This window comes from Orbicella faveolata, unplaced genomic scaffold (assembly GCF_042242905.1).
Source record: "Orbicella faveolata isolate gen_17 unplaced genomic scaffold, um_ofav_v1 contig_2, whole genome shotgun sequence".
Classification (NCBI taxonomy): Eukaryota; Metazoa; Cnidaria; class Anthozoa; order Scleractinia; family Merulinidae; genus Orbicella; species Orbicella faveolata.
This window is the reverse complement of record NW_028301547.1, coordinates 10,303,862-10,325,141: the sequence shown is the minus strand read 5'-3', so window position 1 is coordinate 10,325,141 and position 21,280 is coordinate 10,303,862. Positions and strand designations below refer to the sequence as shown.

The 21,280-nt window shown below is 41.6% G+C and overlaps 2 protein-coding genes and 1 pseudogene across 2 annotated transcripts; 2 read left to right on the top strand and 1 right to left on the bottom strand.

The window, feature by feature from the left end:
• Window positions 1-505: 505 nt before the first annotated feature.
• Window positions 506-7,131, bottom strand: LOC110044430 (uncharacterized). Its single transcript, XM_020749980.2, has 3 exons — window positions 6,681-7,131; window positions 2,911-3,140; window positions 506-2,062 (listed from the first exon to the last, which is right to left on the bottom strand). Exons 1-3 carry the CDS (start codon window positions 7,054-7,056, stop codon window positions 1,604-1,606), a joined length of 1,065 nt encoding a protein of 354 aa, XP_020605639.2. The 5' UTR covers window positions 7,057-7,131; the 3' UTR covers window positions 506-1,603.
• Window positions 7,132-10,764: 3,633 nt separating this feature from the next.
• On the top strand, window positions 10,765-11,687 carry LOC110044405 (uncharacterized). The gene is made up of 2 exons (XM_089289570.1): window positions 10,765-11,368; window positions 11,410-11,687. The coding sequence occupies exons 1-2, from the start codon at window positions 11,102-11,104 to the stop codon at window positions 11,668-11,670; spliced, it is 528 nt and encodes a 175-aa protein (XP_089145696.1). The 5' UTR covers window positions 10,765-11,101; the 3' UTR covers window positions 11,671-11,687.
• Window positions 11,688-15,549: 3,862 nt separating this feature from the next.
• On the top strand, window positions 15,550-20,752 carry LOC149111915 (uncharacterized; annotated as a pseudogene).
• The last annotated feature ends 528 nt before the right edge of the window (window positions 20,753-21,280 follow it).

The following is a 21,280-nucleotide window of genomic DNA, read 5'->3' as shown; positions in this document are numbered from 1 at the left end:
TATTCCATATGGTATACAATTCTAAAGTGTTGCATACCCAGCATAATGCCAACTGAACTGTGATGCTGTTTATCACATGTGGGCCTTTTTCTCATTTTTAACTTGGGGGTACTGTTCATAATAACCTTGCAGGACAGAGATTCCCTTTTCTTTCTGCTGAGTCACAGAGCATAAAGAGGAGGAGATAAAAATAAAACATTTGTTTCTGGGTTGTCAGAGTGATATAGTCTGCAACAAGCCAAATAGCCAATACAGCCAAAGCTTATCCCAGTTTCTAAAACACTAAGCAACTAGGACTATTTCTACTCCCCCCTAGATGAGATTAGGTTACCCCATAGCATTAACTTTGCAGGTACCCATATATACACTCGCAGGGAGAGAGGCACTGTGAGATTAAAGTGTCTTGCCCAAGAACACAAATGTAATGAAATTAAATTGGCCAAGGCTCAAGCCCAGATCGCTTGATTCAGGGTCCAGTGTGTGGACGATTACACCACCATGCCTCTACACAGAAATACTACATCAAGGTAGTACGTGTAATTCTGTAATGTACACAAAAAAACTTTGATTCTTTTAATCTATGTACTATTTACCTGTCTTGAGTGACACACTCAGGGTACAACTTCAAAAATGTTACTAGCCTCTATACCTCAGGAACAATTCTCTAGGTACAGTGCTACTGCAAAATTGCGTACCACAAAATTAATGATGATAAAATGACATAAGTTAGTTGGCTCCTAAAAGGGTAATAAGCAACACTAGTAGATGCTCAGCAAGTTCTTTTCAAAACCCAATATAATTGAACTTTGCTATCTCAGTCTCAGATATCTCAAACTCCTCACAATCTCAAATAAAATCACTTTCCCTTTGGAAAGCATTTTTTGTTATTGGCATTCTTCATCCCCCTCTATCTCAAAGTACTTATCATTTCGAAAGTTCAAGATGACGGGGTTCAACTCCAATTTGATTGGTTCTCCCATGGCTGTCTAGTCACTGATATATATAACAATCATGAATGCATTTCTCTTCAAAGGGAAAGTTCTTCTTAATGGCAGGGCTTACAAATAATTTAAACAACATCCTTTGAACTGCAAAACTTTCATGTGTCTACACAAACAATAAGACAACTAGCCTTTGGTGTCTATGAACAATACATGTAGTTAGCTCAGGTTTACATTGTTGACCACATGCTTAAGGGGCGGATCCGGGATTTTTCTTAGGAGGGGGTGCACCACTAAGGAGGGGTGTGACTGACTAGTGACGTAAAAACAAATTTTTCAATTTTTAATACCAGTTAGAAAGCCGCAGTTCATCTCAGGGGGGAGGGGGGTGTGTACCTAATGCACCCTCCCCGTAGATCCACCCCGACACTTAAAGCAAACATGACCTTGTAGTCTAATATTATTGTCAAATTAAACTTGTAAAAGTAGTTTCTTGTGCAACTACTGAATGTTATGAACATGTATAAATTACTCCAAAACTACAGGTAAACCATGTTCTTTGCTTAGGGTTGCCTTCTAGAGATCAATACTAGAATCTCTTGTCAATTCACATTTTTGCAAATTGTTTTCACAACAAACAATAAAAATGACATGGCAACCTTTTACAATTCTTCAATGATAAGTTCTCCAGTCAGTTCATCATGCGTGACAGGCCGTTTTTCCCTACCAAGTTCCTTCATAATTAACCTTCCACACTGGTTTTTGGTAACTTCTGCTGGAGCAGTTATGCTCACCTCCAATGTGACCCGCATGTTAGTGAGGGACCGGTAGTCCATTGGAGACTCATCTTTCAACAATTGTCGTACTTCTGACAATTTTTTTAAGCCAGCAATTTTCTTTGCTGTTGGTGAGGCAGGCTCAAGTGCCTCTGCATTACACTGCAGCTGCTGACACTTGACATTCCTGAGGCTCAGATGCTTCTGGAGGTCTTCAGCTAAGTCGTCAACTGTTGTCTTCTTTTTCTCTGCACGATGCTTAGCCAGTTCCATGTACAAGTAATCTTCTACATATCCCATGAGGTTTTCTTGAGCCACTTCTTCAAGTGTCCCATTTATGATGACCTGCAAAACCCAAACGAAAGGTAACTTAATGATCAACAATCTTTTTAAAATGGCCTGTATCTATTGCTCCTCAGTTTCAACTCATATATCAGTACAAGATCTGCTAAAACCTGTGAATTATTTCCATGAAAAAAACACGATCTACATTGTACAGAAACCTGTATGATTAGGTATTTTGAAATCCTATTGACTAACAATTTTCAATTTTTCTGAGTGAAAGTCACATGATAGCTGACTGCCTATGGTATCCTATTTTAATTATGTTTTACCAAGACATTTTACCATGTGACTTCAGTCATCAAAGACCATGTGAGATTAAATACTTTTCATTGCTTGAGAAAGGCACTGTGTTGGCTATGAAAGCCAGCAGTAGTTTAACATTTGCCTTTTTGTCATTTCGCCATCCCTGCTCAGGAAGCAGGGATGGAGCAGTGGTGAGAGCGCCAATGAGGACTGGGTTTGATTCCAGCCAGGTGTCATAATTAAGTGAGCTGAGTTTGTTGTTGGTTCTTGCCCTGCTCCAAGGGTTTCCTCCAGGTTCTCTGCTTTTCCTCCCTCCACAAAAACCAACACTCCAAATTCCAATTTGATCAGGAGAGAGGACCCGCATGAAAACCAGGTAAGGCTGATGTGGCTTCCTCTCTACATATTGTAATCTACATGTATCTATTTTTCTCTCTGTAGTCTATTTTGCTTTCATATTGGCAAGTTTGTTTATATATATCAGCAGAAATGAGCAATAAAGCCGTATTTGTATGTTTCACTTTCAAGATGAAAATGACAAAATCATAAATCATGATAAAGCTACTGACACCTTAACATAGAATGCACATTAAAAAATACTTCACCTGTGAAAGGCCTTGTGCTCTGGAAAGTGGAACGTACTGCCCCCCAGTTATGTATGCCAAGCCCATATAGAAGTCTTTGTAGCGTAGGATACTGGGTTCACATCCCACACAGTACAGTACAATTCCTTTTTCAACCATCATTCTGCAAGCCTTCAGAGGGTCATTTCCAGTTGGACAGCCATCTGGAAAGCCGTCGTGTTCCAGACCAAGCCCATGGGGTGGAGCATCAGCTAACGAGAGTAAAAAGGCGCAGTGAATCCATAATGAACAATGTCATCACATTAACAAATTGATGTCAGTTTTGTTATTGATCAAGAATTTTGTATTTTGTCATATCATTGTAGCTGTGGATCCACGAGGCAATAAGCAAGTGAATCTGTAGACTACTTTGAACTACTTTGACAATGTTGTGACGAAATGTATTGTCAATAGCAGGACAGAGGCATGAAAAACTGACATCAATTTGGTTTGTAAAATAACAAGTTGTCAAATTGTCTGCTCTTGCTCACTGCATCAACATCGCATAAATTATAAATTCACATGTCTGTCGGTGTCCTCTTATTGACAATGAAAATTAGCCAATTTACACGTGAGAATTTCTGCAGTTATTATAAATAAAATATTGTTTGAATGTTCAAATGTCTTCAAAGTAATGTCAACATTAATAATGTTTGTTATTAACTAAACTGTAATTTGGAACTTGAGCAAATATCCAGTCTTTGATCTCAGGGAGAATTGTATTATGGGATAGCATTTGATGTCATCCAGTGAAAAGTTAATGCCACTGCCAACAACTGCAGTTTACAAACAAGTGAAACATTTCCCTTTATCATGAATACCATTGACTAATTATGGCGCATTATGTATGAGAAATTCATATTTTTTTTAGGAAAATTATCTTACAGACTCTTCCAAATAAATGTATTTCATACCCACATGTTGGCAAGCACAGTATCCTATTTTCATTGATAAATTAACTTCTGCTTGAACATTTAAATCTAGATGTTTCACAGTGTTAGAGTTATTTGAAGCACAGATATATATGGATATGAAAATACAGGAATGCCCCAAATCGTGCATACATCTTGCATGCATGCACAAGACTAGTAATATTGACACCTAGAATGCTGGTGGTGAGAGTGGAACTTGGGTTCACTTGAAAAGTGCAATAGTCCAGCAAGGTTTATCAACTCAGTTTTTATACATTTTTTATCAAAGGCAATCAGGAAATTTAATCAAGCAATAGACCACTATTTCTATGGGTTTACTACTGCAAGAAAAGCTTGTAAATCACAAGCCGTTAGGCAAGTAATTTAAAAGCTTTTCGAGTGTTCTCTCAACATCCTGAGCGGTTTCTTGCGCTGGTAAACCCATAGAAAGAGTGGTCTATTGCTTTTATGAAAAAGCTATGGATGAAATTGCTTGTTCTCGTCAAGTTCAATCACAGTGACTGAAAGAATGAAAGCACAGACTTGGTGCTGGACACAAAAATCCACGGAGCAATGTGATGGAAACATTTCATGTTAAGAAAGTTTTAAGAATGGAAAGGAAAAGGTTATTGATGAAAGGCAGAGGGTACATTATTTAATTCAAAAGTTTTCTTACAGGGAAATGCATAGCCTCCTACGCAGACATTCTTTGGGCTCATCACGCAGTCTTCCTCCCCCACGAATGTCTGCTGAAACAAACAGCACATTCCTTACCCAATGTTTGTAAAGATCAGCTGGAGATCACATGAAAATTACTTTAGAGCCAATCAGCGCCAGTTCATTGTGTAATAAAAAGCTAATAATAAACTAAATAGGCTCCCTTGGGAGGGAGAACTACAGTGCAAACTGTTTTGTGTCACCTCAACAGCAACACAGAATACCATACATGTCTCACAAACTCGATGAAAGGCCACGCTAGTATTTTGGCATCTAGCAATCATTTCTTAAGTTTCAAGCAGACTTCCTGCAGGCTTCAGCAATTGAGAGGTACAGTACTAACCAAACAAATGCCTGCTTTTTTCATGTAACACTCTATAACTTCTTGCAGATCAGGTATTTAAATTGATGGTTCCAATTTCCAGATACTTGTTGAAAGGCCACACTGGTACCCATTGAAGTCTCTTGAAAAATTTCTCTGAGTTCGTTGCTTTGATGGGGCTAAGTGAATAGTCCTATGTTTCAGCAGACTTTTGTGGGGTAGGAAGACTGCGTGATTAGCCCAAAGAGTGTCTGCATAGGAGCTAGGAAGTGCGGGGATTAGTTGGCAGAATTGGTCACCAAGAAAGCAAAAGTGTGCTAAAAGTGTGCAAGTAGTATAAACTTCATATGCTCAGTGAAGCAATTCAACCATAACTTTCCAAAGTTTCGCATATTGAATAAAGGTTAGTAACAGAAATGCTGCTTCCAAAATGTATTCAGATGTAAATTTACTTATGTTGAAGGCTATGCAGAGCTCAACTTTCGGGAAAAAACATTGGGGCCAACTGGGCCTTGAGTTTTCAGATTTAGTCACCAGCAAAAGCATTTCTGACCAGTGAAAAGCATGCAAAGTTAGTCAGTGGAAAAAATTTGGTTGCATTGGCAACCCCAGTGGTCGCAACATCAAACTCTGCTATGAAGTTTGCGTTTCTATGTATTTTGCTAAATGAAAATTATCGCATGAAAGCTAAGCTTATGGAAACCAAATTCAGTTATTGTGTTATGTATACATGCACGCAGCAAATTTAAACTCAGAATGTCTAATAAGCTTAATGTTAACTCGAAAGAAATCTTTTCCCTGCTGTTCTAACAACATTCAATTGATCATTCAAACCCAGCTGACTTCAACCTTCACAGACCATGGAAAGCACCAAAAAAAGAGTTTTTAAAAAACTACATTAATTTTAAACTCAAGCATAACCAGAGTCAGCATAAAATTTGTGCCGGGGAAAGAAAGATAAATCTAGGTCTTAATGCTGACTAACTTCTAGACCTGTTTTTCCATATGCGATGAATGAAAAGATATGCATGTTATTGATATCTCAGTCAGCGGAAGCCAAAACTGATCACTACATTTAGTGCTAGTATAATTTCTGAGTTCTCTAGTTCCCAGGTAGAGCTGCCATATCGGGTCTGCAATTCTTTTGACCAATCAGAGCACGTGTAGTATCTCAGTTATTTTATAACAATTAATAAACAAACAACAAACAATTTAACAGTAAACAACAAACAGATGTGCGTAAAATTTGTAACAAGCCAAAGGATAAAACTGCCTTTGGCATTTAACCCCACTCACAAGCTGACCTGTTTCAGAAAATGCCCTACCCTTAGCCAAGAAGTGTTGTCAAAATCCCAACAAATATCCTGAGGGAAGCGGGGATGGAGGAGCTTAGAACTGACAGAGCCATGAGCTAATGCAATTTTTTGTACTGGTACAAATAAGTAATAAAGGCAAATAAAATAAAACTGCAAAATAATGCAAATTTTGTATTGGTACAAATAAGGGTGATTCCTCATACAAAGGTACAATATATAAGGCTTAGACGTTGATTTTGGCAGGACATTTCTGTCACTATTTAAAGTACTTACATAAATAATTCACCTCCAAACTTTTCAACAGTTCTTTCTTTTAGCGCCCAGTAAAGTCGTAAGCTAATATGAGAGTTAGTTTATACGTTGTCAAGACGCACATTTAAATTTGTTTATATGCATACAGTCTTGTCTTGGAGTAACATACAAGAACGATAAATGATGTAAGATTTAACGGAAAGTAAGCTTTAAAAGTTTATTTACTGAACTCACAAATTAGAACGCAAATCTTTGTGGCATCTTTTCTGTAACTGAGCTTGGCAGCGTCGTCCAAAGCACAAGCGACTGATTCAGGTCCGTCCCCGCCTCCACTGGCGCTCATACCGTCAACCCACCTTTTCATTTCATCCAGCGAATGCGTGAAGTCGTGGGTTCTTGTTATAAATGAGTTATCTTGCGGAGGGTGATCCCTGTACTCTACCAGAGCGAGTGTCACGTTGAAAGCAGTTCTCGCCACGGTTTCCGCGATACTTCGGACGTGTTTTTGCGCCTGCCTGATATGAGAACCCATAGATCCTGTACAGTCTACGATGAACGCTAAATCAACTTTGTTCCTGTCATGACGGGCGGCCCAAGGATCGGGAGACATCCTTGAAAATCGTCAGAGAGCGAACTATCAAGGAAGTAAAGAAGAGCACGTCCCACAATGCATTACAATCAAGTTTTGCCTTGCGTGACAGCAGAACACAGGTATAAATCACGTGACTACTGACTACATCACGGCAGAGCAGAGGTTAGCGGACACAACCCTTGTACGGAGTTTAAGGCCCAGTCAGGATCCATACTTTAACGGTACCGGTACACGTAATACTAAGGGTATAAAAATGCTATTTATTTCTTGATCGCGCGAGTGATGTCGTTGCGGGCAAAGGCAGCGATCATTCAGGATCATTTCAGTGCTATTTTTGAGCTATCTGGCTATCTTTTAAGCATGATAACTTGTGGAAAGGTTATTCCTGCTTCTAGTTACTCAAATCTTCAAAATAATGGTAAAAGAAGAGAAAAGTATTGTATGGAAAATAAGAAGAAGAGCATGCGAAGTGTAGACACAAGTCACAAAGGCGTGGGTTGCATTGACCGCAGCAAAGCACTGAGGTGTGGTACTAAGAGCAGGGGCCTCCCAGGCGGGATAGCATGTTCCTTTGATCCCTTGAAAATTTCACTTTTTCTCCCTTGTTCCGTCGGGGCTCCTGGTCCTATTAACTTTTCCCCGCAATCGGCGAATAATTGTTAACCATTCCGAAGTTCTCATAGTTGATAGTACTTCATAAGAAAGCTTCGGTTGAATATACTGATTGGATGTCTCCGCCGCTTTTTCAATGCCTTCTTTTGTTTCCGCAATAGATCCTCTTCACAAATGGTACCAATTATAAATTCTTTGGAAGTATTAAAATTAGCCTTACTAACCTCGTTTTTAAGTTGATAATTCTAAAGAATTTTCACGCTCCCAAATGAGGTAAGTGAGGCTAATTTAAATGCATACAAGGAATTTTAAATTTGTAGCCATTTATGAAAAGGGACTATGATGGCCAGCTGCAGTTTCAGGTTTACATGAGCGAGTTGTTCCTGCGGCCAGACATTGAAAGCTCATGGTGCACACATTCGAAATTGTAACAATTTGAATGGGACTGATTGATGGGTATGCAGATGCTCAGACTTCAATCAGTAGATAGAATATTAACCATCGAAAGAGGAACATAACTGGATTCTAAAAATAATCGAAACGAAAACAAACTCGGCTGTACAGATCCTTTCCAAAACGAAGGTCCTGACCTCTCGGTTCCAGTGGCCGTATTACCGTTGTAAAATTTTTAAGTATTATACATCTGTCAATTTCAAGCCTGCTCTCGATCGCCAGGGACATTTGACGGGCATTTGACAGGTTGTAGGTCTTCACCATGGGCCTGCCCGGGGGTGGGGTATTTGACAATTTAGTTGCATACAAAGAATTATAAATCGGTACTTTTTTAAAAATGAAAGCCTGCTTTATTGAACATCAAGAGAATTAACCCTACGTAAAAAATGCAGATGTAGATTTAACCCTTTAGATACTAGCTCGTGCCCAGTCACCACCCCCCCAAAAAATCGTGTTGGTCTCGGCCATGTGCGAGAGGATCGAGTCGAGAAGCGAGTATGGTGTGAGTCGTTAGTTTAAATAAGAACCTTTGTAGGTAAGTTATTGATGACATCTTTATGGCAAAAACGGATCATATTTTTGTTGGAAAGGATAAGCCTTCTCTCAATGAGTTTCTCTGCAAACATCGTCTTTGCGAGTTTTTCTCTGTCTATGCGGAGACCGGTGTGTATTATTTTCGACAATGTCTGAGTCAGTTTCAATATGCTTAATACAAAAATGTTGAGTACGTGAATAACAGTCATAATCAAACTTTAACAAGCTGTTTAACAAATAGAAGATGCTTTTTCACGTTATTATATTAGCGTTCACGAGTACACGGCAATATCGCTATAAAATATAATTTTGACGCTATCCCATGCATGGTGCATTTGCTCTATTCTGACCACCCCACCATGGGGAGATGAGGCATCTGTAGCCTGCGTCGCAGACGCTACATACAGTACATACCATTTCTGTCTGCAAGGCGGGCTAGGCATCTGTCACCTTCCGAAAACAAAATGCTAAATGCCCGTCAAATGCCCGGGAGGGAAGGGGAGGGGAGGGGGCTTGGAAATGTTGCGGCCACATTGACGGGGTTTTCTTTCTTTTGTTTTTTCTTTCTCATTAACGGGGTTTTTCAAGAAAATGTATGAACGTTGACTCGGACAAAAAAGGGGCCGTATTATAAATAGGGAGCTTAAGCAAACCACGACGACGATGGCAAAGAGAACGCCACCAAACGAAAGGTTCACTGTGCACGTGCGCTATAAATCTCTGTACATTTCTTTGCCGTTCTCTGCAAAACAACAACGTGAAATGACCAAGTTCTGCGTCGCCTACTGAACGCGGACGACGAAGGCTAATTTTTCGTATTTTCATTCGGACCTGGACGCTGTCATTGCATATTTAGCCTGAGTGCGTTTCAGTAGAGCCATTGGTGTACTGAACAGATCTAGACAATCGCGAATTTCGCTAGTAAAATATATAATTCATTTTTTACTAAGTGTCGTTGCTTAAGGTGGCTCCCTGGAGTAATTACGAACACCCTCCCTATATAGAGCGCGAGTTAGAAACGGAAACTTAGTTAATTTCTCTTAAAGTTTTCCCTGTAGAGAATTACCAGTATGGGTACTGTTAAAATAAGGCTTATGTTTTAGTTGTCAATTTTTGGATTAAGGCCGTTACCATGGCAACAACTCTTCTAATAACAGGCAGATATATTCCTCATTTAGGCCTAAACTCCTTAATATTTACACTTTCCTTCGGTGATAGTTTTTCATACTTCGCCACATCATGGAAATAATATTGGCTGAAATTTTAAATTGGTAAAAAGTCAAGGTTGTTTAGACGGTTTTTCCAATATTCTGCAATTTGTCATTATTCTGAATATATTAGATTAGCTCTGACAGACTTTAACAAAAATAGCGTATTTTATAGGAACAGCATGTGGTTATAACTGAGCCAAATTAAAAAAAAGAAAATTCACCGAACGGAAAGCGAGAAAATAGCATTTATTTGGTAACGCTGACGTCACAAAACTCAGAAAAACACGCGTGGTGTCACGCGTGGTTATTTATTTAAGCGCGCGCTCATGTGACGCCATGTATCGCGCGAGAAAGCATGGGTAAATTAGAGCTCTTTCACCGGTTATTCATAGAGCATTTTTGTCGTATTTTTTTAGCCCTAGGCTTAAATACATGTTTGAACGGAGTTTGAAACTATTGCTACTTATACCGAAGTAATTTAACGCCTTCCAAGTGCTGAAGTGATTTCGTTTCTTCTTAGGGTTCTTGCGTCATTTTTGCGCGGGCTATTGAGTCTCAGAAAAACTGTAGTAAGCCACCTTAACTGAGCTCCCTAATAACGTGACCGTCACACCTCTTTATATTGTATATGTATTGGCCTATCACTGTTTTACAGATCAACCTCGTGGCTAGATTTTGTTACACCGTCTCCCTTTTTTCCCTCTTTTTCTTTCTGTTTCGTCATTTGTAATTAATCATCGTTTATTCATTTACTGAAAAAGTTTATGTTAAAAAGCAACGACGTTTCAACCGTTCGACGGTCATTTTCAAAGTAAAATTTTTGCATGCGTCCAAATATATATTTGGGCGCATGCAAAAAAAAAAAAACTACTTTTCAACTTGAAAATGACCGTCGCTTACCACCTCTATCGCACGTCATTCCCCACAACCCTTACCACACTCAGTCATTATTCAATCCCCTGTCAAAATGTACCTTCCGTTTTGTCAAACCCTTCATGCTTTGTTTGATTGTAGGTTGCCAGCTGTGTATGGGTCATGCTGTGGATCAAAATCTCCTTTCTCTTGTGTAACAAGATGTCAAAGAACTCATAAAGAACTACAAGAAAAGTGAAGCAGAACAATAAGCCATTCAAGAGTTACTAGGTCAGCAGAGAACAGAGCAAGCTGAAACGCAAAACACTGTGACTTTCATCCAAGGTGAGCAATTGTCAACAAGAGTTCAATTGCGGGAACACAATGAGCTATTGGAAGCAATGCTAGAGAGGAAAGAACAACAGATGAAAGAGAAGCAAGAAATAATGGAAAAGCTTGTGTTCCTGGAGAAAACGCTCAGAGACGAATTATTGATTCGAGTTGAAGGATTGGAAAAGGGACTAGCTAAAGCAGATCAAGTTAAGCAAGAATTGGAGCAAGGTTTTGCTAACACAGAGAACAAATTTGAACAACTGGAGGAGGGGTTCGCCCACACCCATGACAGTGTGGAAAAACTGGAGCTAGGGTTTGCCAAGACAGGTGACAAAGTAGAACAACTGGGGCAGGGGTTTGCCAAGAATATGGCAAGGTAGAACAACTGGAGCAAGGGTTTGCCAAGACAGATGACAAAGTAGAACAACTGGAGAAACGGTTTGCCATGAAAGATGGCAAAGTAGAACAACTGGAGCAGGGGTTTGCCAAGACAGATGACAAAGTAGAACAACTGGAGCAACGGTTTACCAAGACAGATTACAAAGTAGAACAACTGCAGCCAGGGTTTGCCAAGACAGATGACAAAGTAGAACAACTGGAGCAAGGGTTTGCCAAGACAGATTACAAAGTAGAATAACTGGAGCAAGGGTTTGCCAAGAATATGGCAAGGTAGAACAACTGGAGCAAGGGTTTGCCAAGACAGATGACAAAGTAGAACAACTGGAGAAACGGTTTGCCATGAAAGATGGCAAAGTAGAACAACTGGAGCAGGGGTTTGCCAAGACAGATGACAAAGTAGAACAACTGGAGCAACGGTTTACCAAGACAGATTACAAAGTAGAACAACTGCAGCCAGGGTTTGCCAAGACAGATGACAAAGTAGAACAACTGGAGCAAGGGTTTGCCAAGACAGATTACAAAGTAGAATAACTGGAGCAAGGGTTTGCCAAGAATATGGCAAGGTAGAACAACTGGAGCAAGGGTTTGCCAAGACAGATGACAAAGTAGAACAACTGGAGAAACGGTTTGCCATGAAAGATGGCAAAGTAGAACAACTGGAGCAGGGGTTTGCCAAGACAGATGACAAAGTAGAACAACTGGAGCAACGGTTTACCAAGACAGATTACAAAGTAGAACAACTGCAGCCAGGGTTTGCCAAGACAGATGACAAAGTAGAACAACTGGAGCAAGGGTTTGCCAAGACAGATTACAAAGTAGAATAACTGGAGCAAGGGTTTGCCAAGAATATGGCAAGGTAGAACAACTGGAGCAAGGGTTTGCCAAGACAGATGACAAAGTAGAACAACTGGAGAAACGGTTTGCCATGAAAGATGGCAAAGTAGAACAACTGGAGCAGGGGTTTGCCAAGACAGATGACAAAGTAGAACAACTGGAGCAACGGTTTACCAAGACAGATTACAAAGTAGAACAACTGCAGCCAGGGTTTGCCAAGACAGATGACAAAGTAGAACAACTGGAGCAAGGGTTTGCCAAGACAGATGACAAAGTAGAACAACTGGAGCAAGGGTTTACCAAGACAGATTACAAAGTAGAACAACTGGAGCAAGGGTTTGCCAAGACAGATGACAACGTAAAACAGCTGGAGCAAGGGTTTACCAAAACAGGTTACAAAGAAGAACAACTGCAGCAAGGGTTTGCCATGAAAGATGGCAAAGTAGAACAACTGGAGCAAGGGTTTACCAAGACAGATGACAAAGTAGAACAACTGGAGCAAGGGTTTGCCAAGACAGGTGACAAAGTAGAACAACTGGAGCAAGGGTTTGCCAAGACAGATGACAAAGTAGAACAACTGGAGCAAGGGTTTGCCAAGACAGATGACAAAGTAGAACAACTGGAGCAAGGGTTTGCCATGAAAAATGGCAAAGTAGAACAACTGGAGCAAGGGTTTGCCAAGACAGATGACAAAGTAGAACAACTGGAGCAAGGGTTTGCCAAGACAGAAGACAAAGTAGAACAACTGGAGCAACGGTTTGCCAAGACAGATGACAAAGTAGAACAACTGGAGCAAGGGTTTGCCATGAAAAATGGCAAAGTAGAACAACTGGAGCAAGGGTTCACCAAGACAGATGACAAAGTAGAACAACTGGAGCAAGGGTTTACCAAGACAGATGACAAAGTAGAACAACTGGAGCAAGGGTTTACCAAGACAGATTACAAAGTAGAACAACTGGAGCAAGGGTTTACCAAGACAGATTACAAAGTAGAACAACTGGAGCAAGGGTTTACCAAGACAGATGACAAAGTAGAACAACTGGAGCAAGGGTTTGCCAAGACAGATGACAAAGTAGAACAACTGGAGCAAGGGTTTACCAAGACAGATGACAAAGTAGAACAACTGGAGCAAGGGTTTACCAAGACAGATTACAAAGTAGAACAACTGGAGCAAGGGTTTGCCAAGACAGATGACAACGTAAAACAGCTGGAGCAAGGGTTTACCAAAACAGGTTACAAAGAAGAACAACTGCAGCAAGGGTTTGCCATGAAAGATGGCAAAGTAGAACAACTGGAGCAAGGGTTTACCAAGACAGATGACAAAGTAGAACAACTGGAGCAAGGGTTTGCCAAGACAGGTGACAAAGTAGAACAACTGGAGCAAGGGTTTGCCAAGACAGATGACAAAGTAGAACAACTGGAGCAAGGGTTTGCCAAGACAGATGACAAAGTAGAACAACTGGAGCAAGGGTTTGCCATGAAAAATGGCAAAGTAGAACAACTGGAGCAAAGGTTTGCCAAGACAGATGACAAAGTAGAACAACTGGAGCAAGGGTTTGCCAAGACAGAAGACAAAGTAGAACAACTGGAGCAACGGTTTGCCAAGACAGATGACAAAGTAGAACAACTGGAGCAAGGGTTTGCCATGAAAAATGGCAAAGTAGAACAACTGGAGCAAGGGTTCACCAAGACAGATGACAAAGTAGAACAACTGGAGCAAGGGTTTACCAAGACAGATGACAAAGTAGAACAACTGGAGCAAGGGTTTACCAAGACAGATTACAAAGTAGAACAACTGGAGCAAGGGTTTACCAAGACAGATTACAAAGTAGAACAACTGGAGCAAGGGTTTACCAAGACAGATGACAAAGTAGAACAACTGGAGCAAGGGTTTGCCAAGACAGATGACAAAGTAGAACAACTGGAGCAAGGGTTTGCCTAGACAGATGACAAAGTAGAACAACTGGAGCAAGGGTTTACCAAGACAGATGACAAAGTAGAACAACTGGAGCAAGGGTTTACCAAGACAGATTACAAAGTAGAACAACTGGAGCAAGGGTTTACCAAGACAGATTACAAAGTAGAACAACTGGAGCAAGGGTTTACCAAGACAGATTACAAAGTAGAACAACTGGAGCAAGGGTTTGCCAAGACAGATGACAAAGTAGATGAACTGGAGCAAGGGTTTGCCAAGACAGATGACAAAGTAGAACAACTGGAGCAAGGGTTTGCCAAGACAGATGACAAAGTAGAACAACTGGAGCAACGGTTTGCAAAGACAAATGACAAAGTAGAACAACTGAAGCAAGGGTTTGCCTAGACAGATGACAAAGTAAAACAACTGGAGCAACGGTTTGCCAAGACAGATGACAAAGTAGAACAACTGGAGCAAGGGTTTGCCAAGACAGATGGCAAAGTTGAACAACTGGAGCAAGGGTTTGCCAAGACAGATGACAAAGTAGAACAACTGGAGCAAGGGTTTGCCAAGACAGATGGAAAAGTTGAACAACTGAAGCAAGGGTTTGCCAAGACAGATGGAAAAGTTGAACAACTGAAGCAAGGGTTTGCCAAGACAGATGACAAAGTAGAACAACTGGAGCAGGAGTTTGCCAAGACAGACAACAAAGTGAAACAACTGGAGGAAAGTTCTGCCAAGACAGATGACAAAATGGAACGACTGCAGCAAGAGTTTGCTAAAGTAGAAAACGACGCCTTTGAACAGGCATCAAAGTCAAACAACTGGAAGACGAATTCACTAGTCAGAGGATGAAGGAGAACAAGCCAGGTTAGTTTAATTTGTAATTTGCTATTTAGAGAAAAAGAACTGTGACGAATGGCGTCAGTGAATAATCCATGGGTAATCAATGAGTCACTGAGTATTGATGATGACCAATGTCAGGAGTGATGAGTTACCAATGGTGGAACCTTTCCTTCCCTATCAATCTCTCATCCATGTCATCAGTTGCTCATCATTATTGACATCGCTGATTTTTTCATTGATGCTACTGACTACTCCTCAATTATTGATAACCTATCAGTTACTAGGGCAGTTTTCACTTGAGTGTCAAAAGTAATGCTTACCACGAAAATTGAAACAAGAAAAAGTTGGTCAAACATGCAGCAAAGACGATTTCAAACATCGTTTATTAATATTTATTAAAAACCCGCCCCAGTTTTACTTGTTTCAAATGTTCAGTCAAACCTATCGTTATATGTGAGCCAAACTATAGGATTTAATCTCATTTTAGTGTCTATAGAATATCAGTTCTATCCTGGTTAATTCATTGTTTCTGTTTTCTTTATTGCATCAGAACCTTCCCCTGTGGAAACGTTCGATGTGAAATTCTGTCGGAGTAAACTTGCAGAACATTACAAAAGAACTGCCACGGTGCCCACCTCCGTGTGGTCTAAAACATCTCCTGTGGATATTCACCAGATCTACGCTCGCCTGTCGTTAGTGAAGAAACAGCAAACCCTGGCTGGGTCATCACAGTATCAACTGTATCATTATACGCATGTTTTCTGTGCAAACAAGGACGGTGTTGTACCAAAGAGGATACTCGTACAAGGGCAGACGGGTATTGGAAAAAGCACCTTTGTGAAGAAACTAGCTGTCGACTGGGCTGAACTTGACGATGAGGAAACGGAAGACGTGCACAAAGCCTCGCTGGAGAAGTTCGAGCTTGTTCTTGTCGTTAATCTCAAAGAAGCATCCAAATGCCAAAGCTTCAGAGATGTCTTACGTTGCTGTAATATTTTCCCAGATGAAGAGACAGCCCTAGTGGAAGACCTATTAAGTTACATCACCAAAAACCAAGAAAAAGTTCTGCTGGTGTTTGATGGGTACGACGAGTACCGTTGCGGAAGGAACTTGGATATCTACGAGATATTCAGAGGAAAGAAACTGAGAAACTGTCGTGTCCTGATAACGACTCGGATTTCCAAAGCTAATGATCTACTAGAGTTTAAAGACAAGCACGCTGAGATCACCGGGTTCAGTAAAAAGGACAGGGAGGCCTTCATGTACTTGGTGACCAAATGGAAGTGAGTAAACTAAAGGGACATCTCTCACGGGAAAAGCTGACAGACCTAACAAGAGTTCCATTACTTCTTCTCTTCTTTTGCATTCTGTGGAAAAATGGGAGAGTAAAGAGCTTTTCAGAAACGAAAGCCAAGTTGTATCTGGCAATCGTCCAGTATGTTTTAGATTACAGTCAAGGGAAAAGCACTTCTGGTCGCTTTGGCAAAGTGCAAGATTTCAACGAGATCCTCTGTGAAATCGGAAAAGTGGCTTTAGAATGTCTTCTAAAGGACGATCATGTGTTTGAGGACGATCAATTGTCCGCTGCCATCGTTTCAGATGAAAATCGCTTTATTGGCTTACTTCAAGTTACCGAGTACGCAGAAAATCTTCGACCCGCAGGGATGGTATCCTTTATACACAAGAGTGTTCAGGAGTTTCTTGCGGCGTGGTACATTACCTACATATGTGTTCCTGAAGGAAATCTCGGTGAAATTGAACAGCGCGCCCGAACCTTGGAGGATTGTAAGGCTTTGGAGAATGTTCTGCAGTTCATCTGTAGTTTGTCTGAGGCAGGAGCAGCAAATGTTTTTCAACACTTGGCATCAGTCAGAATCTCCGACTCAGAACTAAAGTTATTACGAGCAGTACCAACCGAAGACGACGAGACGGAAGTACCACTGTGTAATGGCACTGATAGGCAAAGGATGTTCAGTAACCTGGTTTTCGAGCTCTTTGGCGAAGTTGATCCAAAAGATGAACTCTTAAGTAATTGCTTTGATTGCTTAGGTGGAGTTGTCCTTTTTCCGGGTGATTACAGATCGCTTTCTCGACTTCTGGCCAAAATGAAAGACGTCTCTAACCAAGCCCGTTCCGTCGCTTTCGTTTTTCCCGAGGCAGTCGCTAAGGTGTACAAGTCGCTAGAGCTTCTGGATTGTTTGCATGTCCCGCTGAGATTAGGTGAGAGTTCTAAGCTTTACCACGTGGGAGACTTTCTCCAAAGCTTTGTGGGTTTTAGATGCGGGTGTCGTTTCAGGTCCGTCCTATTCTTCCGCAATGGTAAATTTCAGTTTTACATAACAGGTTTGGAGCTACACTGTGATCACCACGCCACACTTTTAACAGAAACTAATGCCAATGATGTTTCGTCCGTCGCCGTAAGTTTGTGCTCAGATCAGTCATGTCTGGAATTCTTAACATCTCTACATGTACACTCTGTTTTCCGCCGGTCCTCCCTAAAAGCGACAGCTCTTGGTTCGCTGTTGAGAAATTGTAAATATTTGAAAAGGATTGTAGTGGAAAAGAGCGATGACTCCGTATCGGAACTTTTGGAACACGTAGCAGACCCCAGTGAGTGTTCTTTGAAGATTTGCTCTTCCAATGTGTGCACAAATTCCTAGCTACTACGATTTAACAACGTCGTCACTCTTGACCTTGACTTGGGAGACTGCCGTCCTGACGCAGTCGACACATTGGTCAGTTGTGTCACCCACAAGACTCTCGAGAGACTGGCACTGAGTAAAATAAGCCTGACTCCAGTAGCAGCCGCTGCGCTCGGTCTATCACTTCCTGAAATGTCGTCCTTGGAAGCTCTCGAGTTAACGGGGAAGAATGAAGTTTTGCACGCTAAGGAAATCGAGTCACTTTTAAGCGGCGTCAGCAGAGCATTCCTGCCTTTGTACAAGCTTATTTTCCGCCGTTTCATCACGACGAGTTGTCTTCCTTCACTCACCAGAAGCTTCCGTTTCTTCCCCAATTTAAAAGAGTTACATGTTGGAAGGTTAATCATGGATGAACGTAACACGTGCTGTCTGCTGGATAGCTTAAAACTCATTCCAAACGTGGAGTGGATTAGCTTATGCAATCCCCCAGGTCGTGAATGGCGTCGTTCAGAGAACACAGTCATAAGCTCCACGCAAATGAATCGCAAGGAAGTGGAACTGAGAGGAATAATCCTTACTCCAGCAGTAGCCGCGGCCCTTGGTCGGTCGCTTCCTAAAATGTCGTCCTTAGAAACACTCGTGTTAAGCGGAGTGGATGGAAGAACTGTGAAAGCTGAAGAAATGGAGGTGAATGGCAGTACTGTGCAAGCTAAAGAAATGGAAGCGCTGTTTGGAGGGTTTAATAAAGCATTGCGTTTGTACAGGTTCTTTTTCATTGGTTTCTGCCTGAGAGGTTGTCTTGCTCCTCTCATCAAAAGTCTTCCATTCTTCCCCAATTTGACAGAGTTGTTTCTTGGGGATTTCAGTATGGATGCATATGATTTGTGTGGTCTGGTGGAGAGCTTGAGGTACATTCCTAATCTGAGGGAACTGGCCTTACAAGGCACTCCTTTGTGTCACGCTCATTGCTGCTCAGCGGAAGTAAACACAGTTTCCGGTTTCACTGACATGAATCTCAAGGTACTGGAACTAAATCGAATAAGTCTTACTCCAGCAGCAGCCGCGGCGCTGGGTCGGTCACTCCCTGAAATGTCATCGTTAGAAACACTCGTGTTAACCGGGATGAATGGAAATACCGTGCAAGCTGAGGGGATGGAAGCACTGTTTGGAGGATTTACTAAAACATTGCCTTTGCGCGAGCTTACTTTCAGTGGATTCAACGTGAGGGGTTGTCTTGCTCCATCCACCAAAAGCTTCCGCTTCTTCACTAATTTACGAGCGTTGTGCCTTGAGGAGTTAAACATGGATGAACATGATCAGTGTGGTCTGCTGGAGAGCTTTGGATTCATTGCTTCAAATCTTCCGGAACTGAGGCTACAGTGCAAATCTGTGAATCACACAGATTGCCACTCAACAGACGTAAGCGCAGTCGGTACAGGTAGCTATAAACGCCTCGAGAAACTGGAAGTAAATGGAATAATCCTTACTGCAGCAGCCGCCGTGGCGCTCGGTCGATCACTTTCTGAAATGTCGTCCTTACAAATACTCGAGTTTACTGGAGAGAATGGAAGCATTTTGCAAGCTGAGGAAATGGAGGCATTGTTTTCCGGTTTTAACAAAGTATTGCCTTTGTACAATCTTACTTTCAGTGGTTTCAGCGTGAGTGGTTGTCTTGCTCCACTCACCAAAAGCCTCCAGTTCTTCCCCAATTTGACCAAGTTAATTCTTAAAGAGTTCAGTGTTGGCAAACATGAATTATGTAGTCTGATGGACAATTTAAGATTCGTTCCTAAACTGAAGTCTCTGAGCATACAGGGCCCTTCTCTAGGTAGCGCAAATTGCTGTACACTGGAAGGAAACACGTTTGCTCCCTTCTCTCACACGAATCTCATGGAACTGATACTTCACGGGGTAAGCCTGACTCCAGCATCAGCCGCCGCGCTAGGTGGACTACTTCCCGAAATTTCGTCGTTAGAAGCACTCGTGTTAACCGAGATGAACGGAAGTACTGTGCAAGCTGAGGAAATGGAAGCGCTGTTTGGAGGATTTAACAAAACATTGCCTTTGCGCGAGCTTACTTTCAGTGGATTCAACGTGAAGGGTTGTCTTGCTCCACTCACCAACAGCTTCCGCTTTCCCCCCTATTTAAGAGAGGTAAAACTTGAAGAGTTAGACATGGATGAACATGATCAGTGTGGTCTGCTGGAGAGCTTTGGATTCTTTGCTAAAGACATACGAGGCCTGAAGCTACAGCGATCACCTCTAAATCACGGGAATCAGACAGATTGGTGCAGTAGCAAAGTAAGGTATACACGAAGATATAGCTTTCGCGGCGAACTGAAACTAAATGGAATTAGCCTGACTCTTTCAGTAGTCGTGGCGCTAGGTCGGTTACTTCCTGAAATGTCCTCCCTAGAAAGACTAGAGGTAACTAGAGCGAATGGAAGCATTTTGCAAGCTGAGGAAATGGAGGCGTTGTTCGGTGGATTAAACAAAACATTGCCTTTGAACTGGCTTATTATCAGTGGTTTCACCGCGAGAGGATGCCTTGCTCCACTCAACAGAAGTCTTCACTTCTTCCCTAGGTTGACAGTGTTATATCTTGATGAGTTCAGTATGGATGATCAAGACATTCGTGCATTTTTGGAGAGCCTAACATTCTTTCGCAATCATTTGGAAATTCGCCTGTCCGGTAAACCGGTGAGTGCCCTAGTGAGATTTAGCTTTCGTCATGACCAACGCTTGGGGAACAGAGTTTGTTTTTACCGATCACAGTGTTTACAAGAAGACGTCAATTATGTTAAGGAAGCATTCAATCAAGTGCTTCGTCAAGCCGTTTTGTACTAGAAGGATTTAACCCTTTTCTGCCCAGTTCTTTTTTCCAAAGATTGGTAGCTTTGTTAATTTAGCGACCTTCACTTTAAAGAGAGAAATCCGCGTATTCTAACGAGCCAGCACTGTGAGTATTTTCGTGGCGATTTATCGCCTTACATGCTTGTGTTGGATCAGTTACCAAAGAGCGGGACTCAATCCTCAAGAAAATGCTGCACTTATAAAGTGATATTAGGTAGTAAAGTGGGCAAGACACTTTACTCTCACAGTGCCTCTTTCCACCCAGGTGTGTAAATGGGTACCGACGAACTTAATGTTGTGGGTAACCCTAAGATGGACTGGCATCCCATCCAGGGGGGGGGGGGGGTAGAAATACTCCTAGTCGCTCAAGTTCTTTTTGCGACTAAATAAGCGTCGAAAATCCTCAAAACAATTACGTCACTCTATCAATTGATAGCGGCCTTGTGAGCTCTTCGCCATGATACTGCGAGCTGAGTAGCGCGAAACTCAAAGCGAACCTTGCTGAAAACAAGTTCTTTTTGCGACTAAATAAGCGTCGAAAATCCTCAAAACAATCACGTCACTCTATCAATGATAGCGGCCTTGCGAGCTCTTCGCCATGATACTGCGAGCTGAGTAGCGCGAAACTCAAAGCGAACCTTGCTGAAAACAAGTTCTTTTTGCGACTAAATAAGCGTCGGAAATCCTCAAAACAATCACGTCACTCTATCAATGATAGCGACCTTGCGAGCTCTTCGCCATGATACTGCGAGCTGAGT